Here is a 19773-nt window from a genome sequence, read left to right as displayed (position 1 = left end):
ATACCTGGCTGCCAGCATTTTGGGAGCAAGCTGGGGAAGACTGTTGGGGTTCTCACATCTATCTAATCTTTCACTTGCTATTTTCAGCAGACTGTGACACATTTAATAGTGCTTTGCCCCTTACTTCTTAACCCTACTCTTTTATCTTCCTCAGAGAATTAGCCATCTGTTGGTGGGGATGAGGAAGACAATTGACTGGTTTTGTGTATTGAGGAGTAGGGATTTGGGGAACTCTTTCTTTAAACAGACTTCAGCAGGTCTTTTTCATTCCGGTTTCATTCCAACATACCATCCCTGAGACTTTTGGGTATCCTGTAGTGTGAATTAGATTGGTTCTCTGCTTGCTTTGTTGATAATTGAGGGTTTGATGTTCTTGGGTCTTTCCGTTAAGTCAGTTACACTTAAGACATATGGAGAACCCATATGGTCTTCAGTTTCAAATCCTATTGCTATTGTATATTTTGTTTTTGTAGTTTTAGACCTCTGTAAAAAAAAAAAAAAAATCTCTGAATAAAATCTCTGTAGTGTCATTATTATGGGATTTTTGGAGAGAGCTGATTTAAGTGCCTGTGATCACCTTACCTTCTTTAATCAATAGGGCCACCATGGAAATTGTTCCTTTGTGTACGTACAGATCTACCACATTGTTTTAAGAGCTGTGGAACACATTCCATAGATGAACATGCTATAGTTGAAGTAGTTTTCTATTGATGAACATTTTGGTTGTTTCCTATTTTTTGGCTATTACAAACCATGTTTCTATATGGGAAAAAATTTATGCTGCTTTGTGTACATGTGCTAGAAGTTCTGTAGTGTGGACACCAAAAAGTAGAATTGCAAAACTGATACGTATATGCCTTAATGTTTAAATACATTACTGTCAAATTGTCCTTCCTAAAGGTTGTGCCAAGGTACCCTCACCAGCAGACTATGAAAGTTCCAGTTTTCCTGTGCCGATTCCTGGCTGACCTCTGTATTTATCCTACTTGGTGGTTAAATTGTTTCATTATTAGGTTGTGCACCTCTTCTTGCCTTTCTTGGGCTGTGTCATCTGTGAAAGCCTGTTTGTTTGCTGTGCTCATTTTAATAGTTTAAAGCTGTGGTTCTCAAATTTTGGCTTTGTATTTTAATTACCTGGAGAACTTATTAAGACACAGACTGCGGGGCATCACTCCCAGAATTTCTGACTCAGTAGGTTTGAGTGAACCCTAGAATATGCCTTTCTAATAATTTCCCAAGGGATGGCTGAAATCATTAGACTAGAGACCACACTTTAAGAACAGCTGGTGGGGCGCCTGGGTGGCTCAGTCGGTTAAGCGGCTGACTTCGGCTCAGGTCATGATCTCGCGGCCCGTGAGTTCGAGCCCCGCATCACGCTCTGTGCTGACAGCTCAGAGCCTGGAGCCTGTTTCAGGTTCTGTGTCTCCCTCTCTCTGACCCTCCCCCGTTCATGCTCTGTCTGTCTCTGTCTCACAAATAAATAAACGTTTAAAAAAAAAAACAAAACAGCTGGTTTATAGGAAGTTTTTATGTATTCGGGATTTTAAACCTTTGTTGGATATGTTGTAAATATTTTCTCATATAAAGCATCTCTTTTAACTTTGTTCATTATAACTAATAAAATATATTTTGCTAAATACATTCTTTCATAGCTCCTGAATACAGTAATCCCTCTTGTGTGCAGCAGAAATGTTGCAATACCACCACCAGTGAATCCCTTGAAATTGCAAATAGTAACAAATCATATTATGTACTGTTTTTTCCTATGTATACCTACCTATAATAAAGTATCATTTATAATTTAGGGGCAGTAAGAGATTATATAATAGTAAGAGATTGTTGTAACAATGAAATAGAACATTTATAAAAATATACAGTAATAGAAATTATTTTCTTTCTTAAAAAATCCTATACTACTTTACTCATTCTTCTTGTGTTGATGTGAGATGATAAAATGCCTGTGTGATGAGATGAAGTGAGGTGAATGACGCAGGAATTGTAACATAGCTTTAGGCTACTATTGACCTTCTGAAACTATGTCAGAGGTGGAATCATCTGCCTCCGCACTACAGTTAACCACTGACGAGGAGGGATATTGTGTTTTGCCTTAGTTTCTCCTATGATAAGGTTATAAAGTTTTTCTTCATTATATTCTAATAATTTCGTAGAATTTATATATAGTGAGATAAAGATCTGACTCTTCCCATGAGGCTTATAGGTATAATTTATGTAGGGGAGCCTGGATGGCTCAGTCAGTTGAGCTTCTGACTCTTGGTTTCGGTTTGGGTCATGATCTCATGGTTCGTGAGTTCCAGCACAGAGCCTGCTTGGAATTCTCTCTCTCTCTCTCTCTCTGTCTCTCTGTCTCTCTCTCTGTCTCTCTCTCTGTCTCTCTCTGTCTCTCTCTCTCTGTCTCTGTCTCTCCCTCTCTCTGTCTCCTCCCCCCCCCCACAGTGTCTCTCAAAATGAATAAATAAATTTTTAAAAACACTAGATTTAATTTATATAAGTTTTTCACAGATTTAAAATGCCATCTTTGTCATAATTTAATATCCTGTATATAAAATATGGCTGTTTCTGACCTATGAATTTGCTTCTCATGTTTACTTTTTTTTTTTTTTTTTTTAAAGAGGGTAAACCAGAGAAGTTTTCATTTGGTCTTATGGATCCTCCTTTTCGTGTTGGAGTCCCATTCAATATCCCTCTGGAGTTTCAGGATGAATTTGGTCATACTAGTCAACTAGGAAATGATATTCAGCCAGTTTTTGAAGCAAGGTAATTTGAAGGATCATTTTGTATATGATTTTTCATATTTACTAAGCATTTAGTCTTTTTTTTTTAGCTTAAATTATTTGTGTGTGTTTAACGTTAGATTTATCATTTAGAGTGTATAGTATATTTTTTAATATCTGGGGGATTTATTTACTCCCAGGCTATGCTTTGTGACTACAGTGTCATTATAAATTGCTTTAGTTTTGACAAAATATTGTTAAAGTTGTTCAAGTGAAAGTGATAGCTCTGTCTTACTCCATTTTATTCTGCAAGTATGAAAGAAAGTTATTGCTACTTAAACTTAGTGTTATTGCTTACTCTGGAAGGTTTTTAACCTGGTAATACAGTTTTGGGTTTGTTTTTTTTTTAAACTATAGCCATAAAGTTTATGGTTTCCATGGAAATTTGAGTCTTTCCTTAGAATTTCCCTCTATGTAATAGTTCTTTATTGTTGTGATTGGCTTACAATAAGAAATCAGAAACTTAACTATGATTGAGGATGTTCATTATTTTCCATTCTCTCTTTTTAAGGTGCTTTGGGAGAAAGTCTTGTTCATTCTCAAGAGCATGAATACTGATTGTTTCTTTTTTGCATTAGCTGCCAAATTTGTCTTTTTGAGCCCACTTTTTACGTATGTTTTCTTCTCTTGTCTCTGTACTTTTTTCCCTTTGTGTTGTAATCGTTCACTCTTAATCATCTGAGCATGTGCTATGTTGTAGGCATTTGTAGCTAGACATATGGAAGTGAATAAGGACATAGTATTTGCCTTCTAGAAGCTCACATGGTTAAGTTCTTGAAAAACAATATATGGTTATAAAAAATACTCAAAATGAGTTTTTTAGCTTTATGTTCTCTTAAGGTGCAAAAACTGATGCTTGTCTTTTGACATACTGCATTCAGTTGAATATTAAATGGTAATGGAAAAGAACACTTAAATGTGTTTGTTTAAAAATAAAACACTTAAAAGTATATCCCTTCTAGTCACAAATAGAAAATATTAGTGCATTATTTGGTACCTATTATTGATTATAATTCTATCCTATCCTTATAAGGGTATTCTTACATAAGAACTCTCTGTCACATGTGCATGCATATTTATATTTGGAGTTTTCAACTTAGTGAAAAAAAAAATCCTTACTAAAAAAAAATGTGAATTTATCTTCAACCAAGACCATTTTCTGAGTGGGTTTCTTTTTTTTTTTTTTTTCAGTGTTAGATTAATTTAAAAAAAATCATTCATATAATTTAAAGAATCAAATAGTATGTTAAGGCTTATTATTTAAAAAAAAGGGCAGTTTCTTTTCTCTCTGCCCTCTCTATTCCACCCACAACTCACTCAGAGAACCATTTTCAACTTTCTTACTTGAATCTGTTCGTAACTACTGCCACATACCTACATTTTGAATTGCTATTCTTCATTCTTCAGTTGTAGGCATTATTGCTTGATTTACAGCTGTAGATAAAGATAACCTCTTGTTGCCATTGCAGTTACAGATAAGCTTCCTTCCTATTCCTGTATTCCTCAATAAAGTTTATATTGTGGCTTGATTGGTATTTAGTGCTTGCTCTGTTGCAGTTATGTAGATACTAGTCACTTTATTGTACAACTTTGTTACTTTTTTCCTTGGATAAATTTATTACAAATTAAACCCTAAGCTCTCTGCCAAATTGTCTCATATCCTCTTAAGATGTTTTAAGTGCATAGATAATCTATCAGTTTCATATTTTTGGAGACATCTCTCTTGGAGCTTGTGATGTGCTAAAGTCTATACTGATTGTGTTTATGCTTGTTATAGTTGACATTCTCTTATCTTCCTTCACCTTCATCTTAGGAATTCCCTGTGTCCTCTGTGTTGAGGAAATAAAATTAAAAACAAAACCTACCCCTCAACCTAGAAAACTTCTTCATAAAGGTAGAAGAGAAAACAGTTTCATTATTGACTGAACATTAAACCAAAATGTCATAATTATCATAGGCAATTGGATAAAGAGATTGCAAAGACTGAAGAAAACCTTATTCATTTATGTGGATAAGTGGCTATAACTTATATATTCATGTTTTAAAGATGAAATAACTAAGTTTACCACTGGCTGTAGGATTTGCAATTTGGAGTCAGCTGACTGGAAGTTAGGCTCAGAAAACTGGGAGATAGGGATTTTTACCTTTTTTTTGATGAGTACACTGCAGAGAGTTGTCTTTAAGGTCCTTGAGGAAACATTCCTGAATTGTGAGACTGTTAAGTGGCTTATTTTACTTAGCATTTACTTTTTCATGGCTCTCCAGTTTTTTAGAAGCTTCTCTTGCTGAAACACATCCTTCACTAGGTTCTTATGAAGGAGTACCTGTGAGAGACAGTTATTTCTCAAAAATGTCTCTATTCTACTTGATTGTATTGAAAGTTGGGCACTATTTTCCTCAAAATTATGAAAGCATTGGGGCGCCTGGGTGGCTCAGTTGGTTAAGCTTCTGACTTCAGCTCAGGTCATGATCTCACGGTTTGTGAGTTTGAGCCCCGCATTGGGCTCTGTGCTGACAGCTCAGAGCGTGGAGCCTGTTTTGGATTCTGTGTCTCCCTCTCTCTCTCTGCCTCTTCCCTGCTTGTGTTCTCTCTCTCTCTCTCAAAAATAAACATTTAAAAAATTATGAAGGCATTGCTCTATTTTTGCTTTTTAGCTTCTGCTGTTGATAAATTTAAACTTAGTTTTACTTTCATTTTTGTGTTTTCTGTGTATTTTTTCTGAAAGCTTATAGGATCTACTTTTAATTCTCAACATGGCAAAATTTTACAGTAATACATCTTTGCATAGGTCTCTACATTATTTGAAGTACTTTTGTCTGGTTTCCATCATCGCTGTTTTTTCTTTCTGGTAACCTTATGTTTTGGTAATGAACATTCTGGACTGCTTCTCTGATTTTCCCAATTTTTCTGTTTTTCTTATTTTTGTGTTTCTGCTTTCCTTTCTGACAGATTTTTTTCAACTTTACACATTTCCATTGAATTTTTCCTTTCTGCTTTTTTTTTAAAAAAGATGATTTATTTATTTTGAGAGAGAGAGGAGAAAGAGAATCCCAAGCAGGCTCCATGCTGTCAGCACAGAGCCCGATGTGGAGTTTGAACCCACGAACCCTGAGATCATAATCTGAGCCAAAATCAAGAGTCAGACGCTTAACAGAACCACTCAGGCAATACTCCTTTCTGCTTTATTTTTAATTTCCAAGAGTTTTCTTGGTTCCCTGAAATTTTTTTATTTTTTTTGTAGATCTTGTTTTGTAAATGTAATACGTTTTTTCATTGATAAATGATGGTTTTTTTTTTTTTTAAAGTTTATATGCACAGAAAATCTTTCTCCAAGTTGCTTTTTGTTTGTTGGTTTTTTATCTCTTCAGATACCTGGTAGTCTTTGGTTTTCTGCTTATAACTGAATGACTAAAGTGTAGATAAGGAAACAGAATGTGGGAGAAACTGTTGACTATGAACTCCACTATAGGATGATATATCTGTAATCCTTTATTGGGGGAAAATCCTGTTGTCAGTATCTTCAGGTCTTTTTCTTGGGCTAGGCAGTTTTCTCAAATATTTAGTCTCTTGCCTGGAGGGGAGTGGTTTGGCTCTCCAGGTTCCTAGCCATTGCTTGTCTCTTTTTCATTTTCTTCCTATGCTTAGCCTTTTAACAGTAAATAAAAGAAATCCTTTTGTTCTCAAAGTAGAGATTTAAGAGATAGCGAAAGCAGATGTATATCTTTAATATCCATTTCTCCTAAGGAGTCTATTTTATCTTACCTGTCACTTTACAGCTTTTTTTGAACAAGGCATGTTATTTAATTTTTATAACTTATTCACTAATACCTGTAAATATTTAAATTCCATTTTTCAGAAAACTTAGGCTTTTTTCTGCCTTTTCCTTTTCTTCCTTCACCTTACCCCTTGACAAGAGTAAAATGTTTACAACATAAGGACCTACATGTGGTCAAAGATGATTTAGGGAACTCAGTATATATTCTAACAAAGTTACATCATAAGACTATACTTGATTATTTGGACTTTATCTAAAATTGCTATTCAGTTTAATAAGTGCCAGATGGGGCACCTCGGTGGCTCAGTTGATTGAGTGTCCGGCTCTTGCTGCCAGCTCAGGTCATGATCCCAGGATTGTGGGATTGAGCCCTGCATTGGTCTCTGTGCTGACAGCATGGAACCAGCTTGGGATTCTCTCTCTCCCTCTCTCTGTGCCCCTCCCCTGTTCACTCTTGTGCTCACGTACGCGCGCTCTCTCTGTCTCAAAATAAACTTCAAAATATATATACGTGTGTGTGTGTGTATAATTCCACAAATTTTCTAACATCTCACTGGGTGAAAGATTTGAAGAAAATACATGGCAAAGTCTGAAGATGTCCCTAATAGGGACACGTGGCCTATTTGTATATTTCCTTTTCTTAGACCTGGTCTAGCATTTGTTGATTTCCTGCTTTGTATCTTATTCAATAAATGATGTTTTACATTTTATAATTTATCATTTATAGGGTATGGCCCAGTGCTATCACTTATGGATCATTTATTTTATGTTTATTTTTGTTTTTTGTTTTTTTTTTTTTTAATTTTTTTTTTTCAACGTTTTTTATTTATTTTTGGGACAGACAGAGAGAGACAGAGCATGAACGGGGGAGGGGCAGAGAGAGAGGGAGACACAGAATCGGAAACAGGCTCCAGGCTCCGAGCCATCAACCCAGAGCCTGACGCAGGGCTCGAACTCACGGACCGCGAGATCGTGACCTGGCTGAAGTCGGACGCTTAACCGACTGCGCCACCCAGGCGCCCCAATTTTATGTTTATTTTTGAGAAAGAGCGCGTGCAGGGGAGGGGCAGAGAGAGGGAGACACAGAATCTGAAGCAGTCTCCAGGCTCTGAGCTGTCAGCACCCCCTGATGTGAGCCTTGAGCTCAAACTGCGAAATCATGACCTGAGCTGAAGTCAGATGCATAACTGACTGAGCCACCCAGGCGCCCCGGATCATTTTTCTTTATAAAAGAAGTTTTTGGGAATTTTCTTTGGTTGAATTATTCCATTTTTTAAAATAATATTTTATTAGAAAAGTGAATTAGACATGAGAATGGCACATGAGCAAGTAACACATTTGTAGCTTCTTTGGTGAGTTATGGAGGGGAAGTTAAAAAAAATTTATTTTTTCCAGTGGTTTATCTTTGCATTATGAAGAAATAACCAAAGGACCAAATTGTGTAATTCGAGGTGTTACAGCTAGGGGCCCTGTAAACTCTTGTCAAGGCAAGGTAAGCATTGTACTGAAATATTATAATACATGTTTATTTCTTTTGTCATAGAAATGAAATGGAAAATTTCAAATTGGATAACATGTATTTGTGACAGGATGACAATATGGTGTTCCTAAGAATTAGGAATATTTCACTGAACTTTTACATCTCTAAGGAAAACTAGCATGTTTGCCTTTGTTTAACAGTAAATTAGATATTTTTCGCTGTCTTCATATTCATTCCAGTCTTCTAATATTCAAAGTCATTTTTTCAACAGTGACCCAGTACTATGTTTCTTTTTTCTCTTCAACTTTTTAGAACACAAAAGTATGAGAAACTTTAGCTCACATTTATGAACGTATTGGGTTTGGTATTTGGATTAAAGGAAAGTGGTTGAGGAGGGATAAGGTTAGGAAAGTAAAAAATACAAATTCCAATAAGGTAATTTTTCAGTCAGGTATATAAAGCAGCTAGTAGATTTACATGACGAAAGGGATTACTATGGCTAGTAACAAGTAATACATAGCCTTTTTTCACTGCATCATTAACTTACAATATGTATTTAAATTTTTTCTGTCAAAATGGTGTTTAAAATAGAGCATGTGAATGTCTTTAAATACTGTATGCTATACTGTATTGTTTAGTCAAATTAAAGGTCAAGTTCTGTACATCTTTTGGAATTCAGAGTTTTCTGGAAGAAGAACTTGAAAATCAGGGAAATTTGACTTTAGTAAGATAAGCTTACTAAAAAAACTAAAATGATTTCTAGGTTTTTATAATCTTTTTTGAAATAACTTTATATTTACAGAAGAGTTGGAAATACAGTATAGAGAGTTTGCATATGCTCTTTACCCAGTTTCCTTTATTAGTCTTATATAGTCAGCATTTATCCATTCTAAGAAATTAACATTGCTACAATACTAGTAACAAAACTGTGAACTTTATTCACATTTTACCAGTTTTTTTGTTTTGTTTTGTTTTGTTTTTACTAATAACTAGTGTTTCAATCCAGGATCTAATCTAGAGTACTACATTGCATTTAGAGATTTCTAGATTTTTGGTATTTTACACTTCACTATTTTCTGTATTTTTTGTAATCCCCATCTTGATTCTGATTATTCAAAGGTTATTCCTTTTGAATTAGAAGAAGCTGGTATCTCTAAGGGAATAATAGAAGTTAATTTTTTTGACCTTTATTTCTTACATACATAAATGATAATTTTAGTATAAATTTACTGAATAGATTTCTGTAATGTTATGGAAATGAAAAGCAAAAGTCAGAATTGAGATGATAAACTACTGAGCTATTTAGGACTTGGATTTAATTAAAGTAATTTTTTTCAACAGAATTTTAATTTGAAGGTTATTCTGCCGGGTTTAAAAGAAGACACACAGATTTTAAAAATTAGATTACTACCAGGTAATGTTTTAAGAAATACTCCTAATAATCACCTTTAAAATAATATTCCTATTATAAAATACAATGATGAGATGGTTTTTCGTTTGGTTATGGTATAAGTCTTGAAAATACATTTGAATGTGAAACAAATCACTGACAGAAATGACTAATAGAACAAAAAAGGAAAACCTTTAGGAAGACATTATTAAAGCTCTGAAGTAGTTGGGAGAAAGGGAATATTGAAAATGTATTAGGGAACCACCCTTAGAAATATACTAATTAGGCTTATATTAGAGCCGGACCTGTCTTTATCTTTTCTGATATAACTGTAAATGTTTCATTTTTTTAAAAAGAAAAGTTTTTCATGAATTTATGTTGTTAATTTGATAATGATTTAGCAACTTGATAATGAAGTTACCTTAAAGTAACAGGGTAGGAAATGCTGGCTAATTTGAGAGGCAGTTTGTCCTAGGTTCAAGATAATACATTCTGGTATTAGCCCTTCTGGGTTTGAATCTAAGCTCTGTAATTTATGAGTTATGTAAAGTTGTCTTATACCACAGTTTCCTCAAGTATAAAATGAGACATCTACTCTCTCATGGTTGTTATGAGGATTAAATGAGTTAATATAGGCAACCCTCACTTTGCAAGATTTTTTGGTAACTGAATGGAGGACACAGTTCCAATATATATGAGTTCTCACTAACAGTACTGTGCAAAGTGAGATGTGCTTGTAAAATACCTACAATAGTGATTGGTATGTCAGTTTTAGCTCTGTGTTATTAATAATAGTTTTGTCATATCTTTGTTCACATGACTCTGTACCATTTATTTGAAAAAAATTTTTTTAACATATATTTATTTTTGAGAGACAATGAGAGGCAGAGCATGAGCAGGGGAGGGGGAGAGAGAGAGAGGAAGACACAGAATCTGAAGCAGGCTCCAGGCTATGAGCTGTTTGTTAGCAAAGAGCCTGACACGGGGCATGAACTCACAAACTACGAGGCCATGACCTGAGCTGAAGTTGGATGTTCAACCCACTGAGCCACCCAGGTGCCCCACTTTGTACCATTTTTGGATGTGAAAAGAAACATGTTAGCTACATCCTTGTACAAATTCAAATAGTTTGATGCTTCCCTCAAGCATAAATTGATGAAGATGTTTAAATTAGCACATTGGTAGAAGTATAAGAATAAAATTGTTGGAGTACCTGCCTGGCTCATTTGGAAGAGCATATGGCTCTTGATCAAGGTTGTAAGTTTGAGCACTGTGTTCAGTGTAGAGATTACATGCACGCACACACACTTTTTAAAAAAATATTAAACGCTAATAAACACTTGCAGTGCTTTTATTTTAGAGGTTAGCTAAAAAGTATAGATTTGAGTAGTGAAATCCTTAGTAACCAGATGGTATGGCATTATTTTTGAATTTGACAATGAAAATTGTGAAGTAAAAAGTAGCATGGTATGATGATAATAGTCAAGAAGTTTCAAATTACTTAGAACATAAACCTGAGTCTGCTGCTTACTAGTCATGTGACCTGGACAAGATACTTCATCTCTCTGGATTCCAGTTTTCTCATTTATAAAATGAGGATAATATATTGCCCTTTTCATTAAGATTATTGTGAAGATTATGAGAATAGTGCTTAAAACTTAACACACTGCATGGCATATAGTAAAAAGTAAATGTTGCTAACATTAGTGTTTTTCGTAACTGTTCTTTGTGAATTTTTGTTATCAGCATTTATCATAAATTGTATTTAAAAGCATCAATGTTTATGGAGCACATCAAATCATTTTGGTACAGTAGTGTGAACAACCTCTTTGATCTAAGAGGAAACTTGTAGCTTGCTTGTAACATCAAAGTAGTGGACAAACAAGTAAATTATCTGGTTATATCATTACATAAACTAATCCTTTGAATACTGTTAACCTAAAATGTGTTTTTTTCTTAATATGTTTTTGAGAAACTAATCATTGTGTAAAGTTAAAGTGAGTAAAAGTATTTTTTAAAAATTCTTCTTGAATATTTTTTTTCCAGGATCTCTTTAAGGTTTTACACCTGTAGGTAATTTCTAGCATTAGTTACTGTGTTATAGCTTGTTGCATAAAACTAAGTCTAGACCTCAAATATATACTTGAGACAACTCTGATCATTCATAGAATCTATACATTTTGGGGATAGAAATGGTTAAACATGGATATTGCTTATTTTTTTCTTGTCATTTTTAAGATCTTAAAACTTGAAATGTTACAAGCTGTTGTTGTTGTTTCAGTATTTCAGTCTCTATTAGAAACTTGAATCTGTATTTCATTATGTAATTTTCTGGTAGGTCCCCCTCATCGATTGAAAGTGAAACCTGATTCTGAAATTTTAGTTATAGAAAATGGAACAGCTTTCCCATTTCAGGTAGAAGTTCTGGATGAATCAGACAATATAACAACACAACCAAAATTGATTGTTCATTGTAAGGTAAGTTACTGTAGGGTAAGAAGAATATGTAGATTTTATTTTGAGTCCTATGGTAGTCAGTGGACTTGACTGTCTCTTGTACCTACTTTATAGTGAGACTTAAATTGTATTTAGGCCTTTAATGATTATTCCATGGAGAAATTTGTGGGTATCTCATTGCCTATACTTTCAGCATCTGTAAGCCAGTAAAAGTGTTAACTGTATCAAGTTTCATAAAGAATTTTATAGACAAAACATTTTTGTTTTGTCTACAAATAGACCCATCCTTTCTTGGTCCATTCCCCTCAGTTTAGATGAAGTATTTAATTTATGGGTAGAATGATCTTTCAGGGTTAGGGATGGGTAGACAAATGAAAATAAGTTAAAATTTAAAAAAAGGCACAAAAAGAAAAGGAAAACCCAAATAGGTGAAATTTAAAAAAAGAATAGTGGTTGAGGAAGTTGGTGTTTCAGAAGACATAAATTTTAGTTAGAATTATAGAAAATTACTCTTTTCATTCAGCAGTTGTCTAGAGTATCAGTGAATTCTGTTTCACTTTTTCCAATTTATAGCCAGAAATAGTAGCTGTATTTGAAATTATTTGAAAATTTAAATAATAGTTCTTGAATAATTTGGTACATTTGGGGTCTTACAATTATTTTGTATGTTTTCAATAGTTTTTCGGGGCTCCAAACCTTCCAGTCTACGTTGTAGACTGCAGCAGTTCTGGAACCAGTATTTTAACAGGATCTGCAATTCAAGTGCAGAACATTAAAAAAGACCAGACTCTGAAAGCAAAAATTGAAATACCTGTAAGTTGTTATTGTTATTCATTGATATTATGTTGTTTTCATACAAATATTTTTAACAGCTTTATAATATTTTAATATTTGACACTTAAAAATGAGGTATTTGTGGTTCTTTTAGCTAAGGTGAAGAAAAAGGCAATGTGAAATGGTATAGTGAGTAACATTTTGTATTAGTAATTTTGATTAAAGCTTTTATAATATCTATGGCTATTGATTACATATTCCTAAAATTAATTTTTTCTTCTATTAAAATGTGGTATTTATGTGTCAGTTTTATTTTTTTGTTTCTTATAGTTAACACTTGTTTCTTAGAAAGTTTGGTAAACAACCAGTGAAGGACATATAAATAATTCATATGTATAATTTTAAAAATAAATACATGGTTACTATTTTCAATCAGAGTTTTGTGGTAATGTACTAGTAGGATACTTGTTACTGGATGGATATACATCATGGCTGAAGGTGAAGCCAGCCTGGAAGAGGGCCAGCAACTGACCTCCTAAGGTTGCAAAATGAGACAACAGATACTTAAGTTAAATATTTCAATGTGATTTCTCCATTATTGGTATTGTAGATGATGAGTAATCTAACCAATTGATTAACTGATGCCTTTCTACTCATTATACATCAATTAACATATCTTGAGTCACAAAAGGTCAAAACACGACTGTGTTGTTTTCACTAGAATGAGATGGCTCGTTACTTCATTCCTCTTCTTTACAAACTGATTATATTGATAACCTTCAAATAACTGTTATGCAGTTTTTTAAATTCAGTAATGTGGGCAGCAGGCTTTTGAGCATACTATCTTGCAATAGATCAGGAAGAAGAGACTTGGAGTTTGGGAGGAATCTGGGTTTGGGAGCAAAGAGTAACAAACATTAGGAATTACATAAATACTGTAGAACAGCAGCAGGCAGAAGACCAAGAATCTAGATCAGATATGCAATTAGAAAATGTTGTCCAAAGGCAGTAACTCTTGAGTTTGAATCAAGTAAATGCAATATGCTTATAGTAAAGATGTATTTGTTATTTCCCTGATAATTGTGTAAGGTAGGAATTTTATATATATCATCATTCATTTGAATGGGCTTTGATAGGAATGACTACAACTGGATGAGGAAGGAGAAATGGGCTAAATAAGATTGAAAAAGTATTTTAGGCTTAGGCTTACTTTGAATTTTGTATATCCTGTGGAATGCACTATGACCTAGATTATGAAATAATGAATGTAATGTTTTAATTTTTCATGCCTTTAAAATCAGTTTAGTGTAATCCAGTTTATCTGTACTGATATGTGGAAAATTGTTGTGCCCATAATAAAATTTGTGCCAGCTTAGCCTTCATGGCATCTAGAGTTCTCATTTAGCTATAAACAACCTTATTCACTCAGTTTCAGTGTATTCAATGTATTGCTTCAATATAAATAGTGTATTTTATGGCAACTATTTTCTGATTTTATGGGAAGTTACTAATTTCATACATTTTTATTCTTATTAATAGACGATAGTCACCAAATCTGTCATGTGATTACAAATAAGGGAGAGCGAATCTTTTTAAATCCAAATATGCTAGTTTTTGGCTTTAAGAATGTGGCCACTGTCATTATTTATAACTTGATGGTATAAAATAGGAATTATTAATGGTATAGTGTGATCTTAATGCCAAAACTTATGGATATTAACAGTATATAAGATGATCTTCCATAATATTGGACATAAATTCTTAAGCAATGTAGAAGACTCACCACTGAAGCCCAAAAATAGGTTTTCAAAAAGTGCAGATGTCATTCAGTATATCTTTCTGTGCTCTTTTCCTAGAGTTGTAAAGATGTGGCACCCGTGGAGAAGACTATTAAGTTGCTTCCTAGTAGCCATGTTGCGAGATTACAGATATTCAGTGTGGAAGGACAAAAGGCAATCCAGATCAAACATCAGGATGAGGTTAATTGGATAGCAGGCGATGTTATGCATAATCTTATTTTTCAAATGTATGATGAAGGAGAAAGAGAAATCCATATAACATCAGCTTTAGCAGATAAAATTAAAGTAAGTATCTCCAAATAGTTATTCACAAGAATTTTGTTCATTTTATGATTGGAAGACTCTGAACAAGAAGTTTTATCAGGTAGCTTCTAAGAAGCTTATCAGAGACAAATAGTACTATTATTTAAAATTTCAGGGTAGGGACACCTGGGTGGCTCAGTCAGTTAAGCTTATGATTCTTGATTTCGGATCTCATGGTTCATGGGTTTGAGCCCCATGTCAGGTCTATACCAACAGTGCGGAGCCTGCTTGTGTGTGATTATCTCTCTCCCCCTCTCTCTGCTCCTCTTCCATGTGTGTGTGCAGTCTTTCTCTCTCTCTTTCCAAAACAAAAAACAAAAAAAAATTCCACACTAAAAACTTTTTTATGCACATTCATATGAATGATTCATATGTGACAAATGCATACTTAGAGAAATGATTTGGACGCTTAGCAAAATGCCGAAGATTGGAATTCTCTTTTAGTTGTATACTTCCTGACCAACTGTATTGCTGCGGTCACGGTTAAGATTACCATACCAAAGCAATGTATAGTATTTGTAGCTGCTCTAAAGGCACTAAACCAAAGGTCTGTTAAAGGCAGACAGTGAAACATTGCTGTTACTGTTTTAACTACAGGGCCCTGATTTGACCATTTGAAATTGGCATATCACTCTCTAAAAGCCTGATCTTAGAAAACAGTTTTGTATATTCTCAGCAGTTTCATATGGTCCTCATCAATCTGTTGTAATTTAAATTTATCATTTGCACCTTGTTAGGGTAAATCTGTATGTTGAAACCTAACATCTCATTTAACAGAACCAAATCAAAATAGATTGTTGTCACCTACAGTAGATACCTGTAGCACTCCTCTTATGATTGATTGTAAGACTAGTGGGCATTCTGTGCTTCCTCCTTTCAAGGTACAGTCAGTTCTGCTATAATGAAACACATGCATTTTTTTAAAACTTATTTTTAATGTTTATTTATTTTTGAGAGAGAGAAAAACAGCACAAGCTCGGGAGGGACAGAGAGAGAGGGAGATGCAGAATCCAAAGCAGGCTCCAGGCTCAGAGCTGTCAGCACAGAGCCCAATGTAGGACTTGAACCCATGAACCTTGAGATCATGACCTGAGCCAAAGTCAGACGCTCAAACAACTGAGCCACCCAGACACCCCAAAACACATGCATTTCTTAAAATCACTGTGCCAGATAAAAGGGTAAAAACAAATAAAAATCACAGGGTTTATGGGGGAAATGGGAATTAGAGGCACAGTACTCAAATTTTATCAGTCATCCATTAAAAAAAGATAGAAGGGGTGCCTGGGTGGCTCAGTTGGTTAAGCGTCTGATTCTTGGTTTCACCTCAGGTCATGGTTCATGAGATCGAGCCCTGAGTCAGGCTCCATGCTCATAGCATGGAGCCTGCTTGGGATTTTCTCTCTCTGCTCCTCCCCTGCTCACGTGCCACTGTCTCTCTCTCTCTCTCAAAATAAACATTAAATAAAAACATTAAAAAAAAAGAATACAGCCTTAAAAATTAAAAAAAAAAACTAATAAAGTAGTCCCAAAACATTAGTAACAATAACACATTAAATGATTAAAAAGTCCATAAACACTAAGATAATATGTCAGTTTACTTTGTAGAACTGAGTGCAAGAAGGGTTGCAGCTTGTGGGTTACTGTGAAGTTGTGGAAACTCCACTAAGTGTGGACATGTGTGGCTCAATATACATAATCACCTGAGGTGGCTGGCAGGTTTGAGTTATGTTACTTGTGTATTTCTGCATGGATTGGTTTAGCTGGGGACAGTTTTCTGGGTTCATCTATTGTTTTCATGGATGAAATTGTACATAAGACATAAAATTTGCTTTATTCTCAAACTGTTCTCTAATTTTTTAATATCATTGAAACAAATATGCATTTTCAAACCAAACGTTATAGAACTGACTGTACTTTTTCGCTTGTCATCCATAAAGAAAACTCCTTAAATCTTGTGTGAGAAAATAATTTTTAAAAATCCAGTTTTCTTTAAGGCAGTTAGAGACAAATAATTCCCCCTTTCTCTGGAAAGCCAACATTTGCAGGCCCTTATATAAGGGGTCCCAATTAACTAAATTTGTGGAGAGTTACTATGTGGGATAGGAGGTAATTATTTCTTTGTACTATTTCATCCTATAGTCATCTTGAGTTTCCAGATATAGGATCTAATATTTAGCCTGTGTATGGCGTGTGGCAGGAGGGCAGAAGGAGAGGGAAAGAGAATCTCAAGCAGGCTCCACTTCCAGTGCAGAGCCTGACTGTGAGATCATGACCTGAGCCAAAACCAACAATTAGATGCTTAACTGACTGAGCCATTCAGGGTGCCCCCTTGGGATCTGACATTTTAAAAGAATTGTTCAGTAGGGGTTCAGCTGCCTTTACTTTGAAATCTTACTTGAAATATCCCTTGTCCCATCCAGTTTCTTTTTTCCCTCCCTAATGAAGGACTAGAGAATTGATAGAGAAATAATCCTGATCCTTCTTGGAAGGGGAGGCTACTTGTGTTTTATCTATATCAGTAGACTTAAAGTTGAGTGATTTAATAGTGGTGCCAGGAACCTGGCTTCTGAACTGGTTCCTTGCTTTCTCATAGTTAGGTTCCCACATTGTGGTTTCTTATCAAGATTAAGAAGAAACATTGACTTGAGAGCCTCTACCTGTATATAACCTTCTTTTTGCCGTTCAATAAGCATGTGACCAGCATTTGACACCTTTTGGCTCAAATTTAGTAGTTAAATACTTCTTGGGTTCCAAAGATTTTAAAACATGCACCTCTTTATTGGCAATAAAAGATATCAAATGTTATTTTATTATATGTATAGTTTTTAAAGTGATTTCTGTGGTCTTTAGAGAGTTCTCCAATATTGAGGAAAGTTAGCCCTGAGCTGGGAATCTATTGAAAGGATAGCACGGCTAGAGTGGGAGGAAGAAAGCCTTTTTGAAAAGTATAACTCCTGCTTTTTCCATTATTTAAATTAAAAAAAAAAAGGTGTCTGTACAGACTTACATATATATTTACATATATTTTTATATATATGATACAGTATAAAAGATGATTAAAATTAAAAAGGTGTGACTAAGAAGATTAGAACAGCTTAAACTGTGAAACCTTAAGAATCACAACTATAGAAGGCTAAAAGGGAAAGTTGAACTAAGAATTCTTACATAGAAAAGATTGGAAGTTGAAAAGTAGGATAGAAGTAGGGTGCTCAACTTAAAAAAGGGATCAAGTAACAAATTAGTATGTGGAATGCAAGAGATTTAAAATGAAAGAGCTAAAAGCATCCAAGAATGGATTAAGACTCAAAGGTAGCCAGAATGGTAGATGATTTGTTTTCTCATCTTAGTGAATAGGAGTTAACCCAGATCTCATTCAAAGCCCCCATTAAGAGGTTTCTTTTAACAAAAATTTGAATATTACTCTCAGAAATGATCATTTGATTTGATGTGTATGTTATTTTATTTAAAAAAAAAAAAATTTTTTTTTAACGTTTATTTATTTTTGAGACAGAGAGAGACAGAGCATGAATGGGGGAGGGTCAGAGAGAGAGGGAGACACAGAATCCGAAACAGGCTCCAGGCTCTGAGCAGTCAGCACTGAGCCTGACGCGGGGCCTGAACTCACGGACCGCGAGATCACGACCTGAGCCAAAGTCGGACGCTTAACCCACTGAGCCACCCAGGCGCCCCAGTGTGTATGTTATTTTTAAGCTGTAGTAACCACAGTGGTAATCCTATAGCACAACGTGAAAGAAATGACTGAAAAAATTTTATTCCACTGAAAGATATGGTAACATTAACAGTGAAGACAAAGAGGAAGCATTTAAAAATTTGAGTATAGTTGACATACAATGTTATGTTAGTTTAGTTAGGTTACACACAACCTAGTGATGACAAATTTGCCTCTTCACCACAACTGTAGCTACCATCTGTCCTGTTATGTAGTTATTACGCTATCGTTGACCGTATTCTTTATGCTGTACCTTTTATTCCTATGACTTACTCATTCCATAACTGGAAGCTTGTACCTCCCTCCCCTTGACTCATTTTGCCGTACTCCCCACCCCCCTGCCCACACCTTCCCTCTGGCAACCATCAGTTTGTTCTCTGTATTTATATGTCTGATTCTGTTTTTTGTTTATTCATTTGGTTGTTACTGTTTGTTTTTTAGATTCTACTTATGAGTGGAATTATATGGCATTTGTCCAACTTATTTTACTTTGTATAATATCCTCCAGGTCCACCCATTTTGTCTTATATGGCACAATCCCACGTGTTTTATAGCTGCATAATATTCCACTGTATATATACACCACATTTCCTTATCCGTTTGTCTGTTGATGGACACTTAGGTTACTTCTATATCTTGGCTATGGTAAATAATGTTGCAGTAAACATAAAGGTACATGTATCTTTTTGAACTAGTGTTTTGTTTTCTTTGGGTAAATACCCAAAGTTTTTGTTTTCTTTGGGTATTCCACCCAAATAGTGGAATTATTGGATCATATGGTATTTCTACTTTTAATTTTTTGAGGAACCTTCATACTGTTTTCCAGAGTGGCTGCACCACTTTATATTTCCAACAGTGCATGAGGGTTCCTTTTTCTCCACATGGTTGGCAACACTTGTTATTTCTTGTGTTTTTTTATTTAGTCATTCTGACAGGTATAGAGTGATATCAGTGTAGTTTTGATTTGCATTTCCATGATGATTACTAATGTTGAGTATCTTTTCATGTGTCTGTTGGCCATCTTTATGTCTTCTTTGGAGAAATAGGTATTCAGGTCTTATGCCCATATTTTAATCGGACTCTTTTTTTTTTTTTGGTATTCAGGTGTAGGAGTTCTTTATATATTTTGGATACTAACCCTTTATTAGATACGTCATTTGCGAGTATTTTCTCCTATTCAGTAGATTGTCTTTTAGGTTTGTTGATGGTTTCCTTTACTATGCAAAATCTTTTTCTTTTCATGTGGTCTCAGTAGTTTATTTTTGCTTTTGT

General features: G+C 34.6%; 1 protein-coding gene across 2 annotated transcripts in view; it reads left to right on the top strand.

Annotated features, from left to right (window-relative positions):
* The window catches only part of SMCHD1 (structural maintenance of chromosomes flexible hinge domain containing 1), a 230845-nt gene that overhangs the window by 53218 nt on the left and 157854 nt on the right, over window positions 1-19773 (top strand). For both annotated transcript variants that reach the window (XM_053902476.1, XM_053902475.1), the window contains exons 20-25: window positions 2631-2775; window positions 7964-8060; window positions 9390-9462; window positions 11777-11916; window positions 12574-12708; window positions 14526-14753. In XM_053902476.1, the coding sequence (XP_053758451.1) occupies window positions 2631-2775; window positions 7964-8060; window positions 9390-9462; window positions 11777-11916; window positions 12574-12708; window positions 14526-14753 (818 nt within the window). The remainder of the gene's footprint in view (window positions 1-2630; window positions 2776-7963; window positions 8061-9389; window positions 9463-11776; window positions 11917-12573; window positions 12709-14525; window positions 14754-19773) is intronic.

The sequence above is a fragment of the Panthera pardus genome, unplaced genomic scaffold, assembly GCF_024362965.1.
Source record: "Panthera pardus isolate Hobbes unplaced genomic scaffold, ASM2436296v1 HiC_scaffold_15, whole genome shotgun sequence".
NCBI classification, from domain to species: Eukaryota; Metazoa; Chordata; class Mammalia; order Carnivora; family Felidae; genus Panthera; species Panthera pardus.
This window is presented reverse-complemented; position numbering and strand designations above follow the sequence as displayed.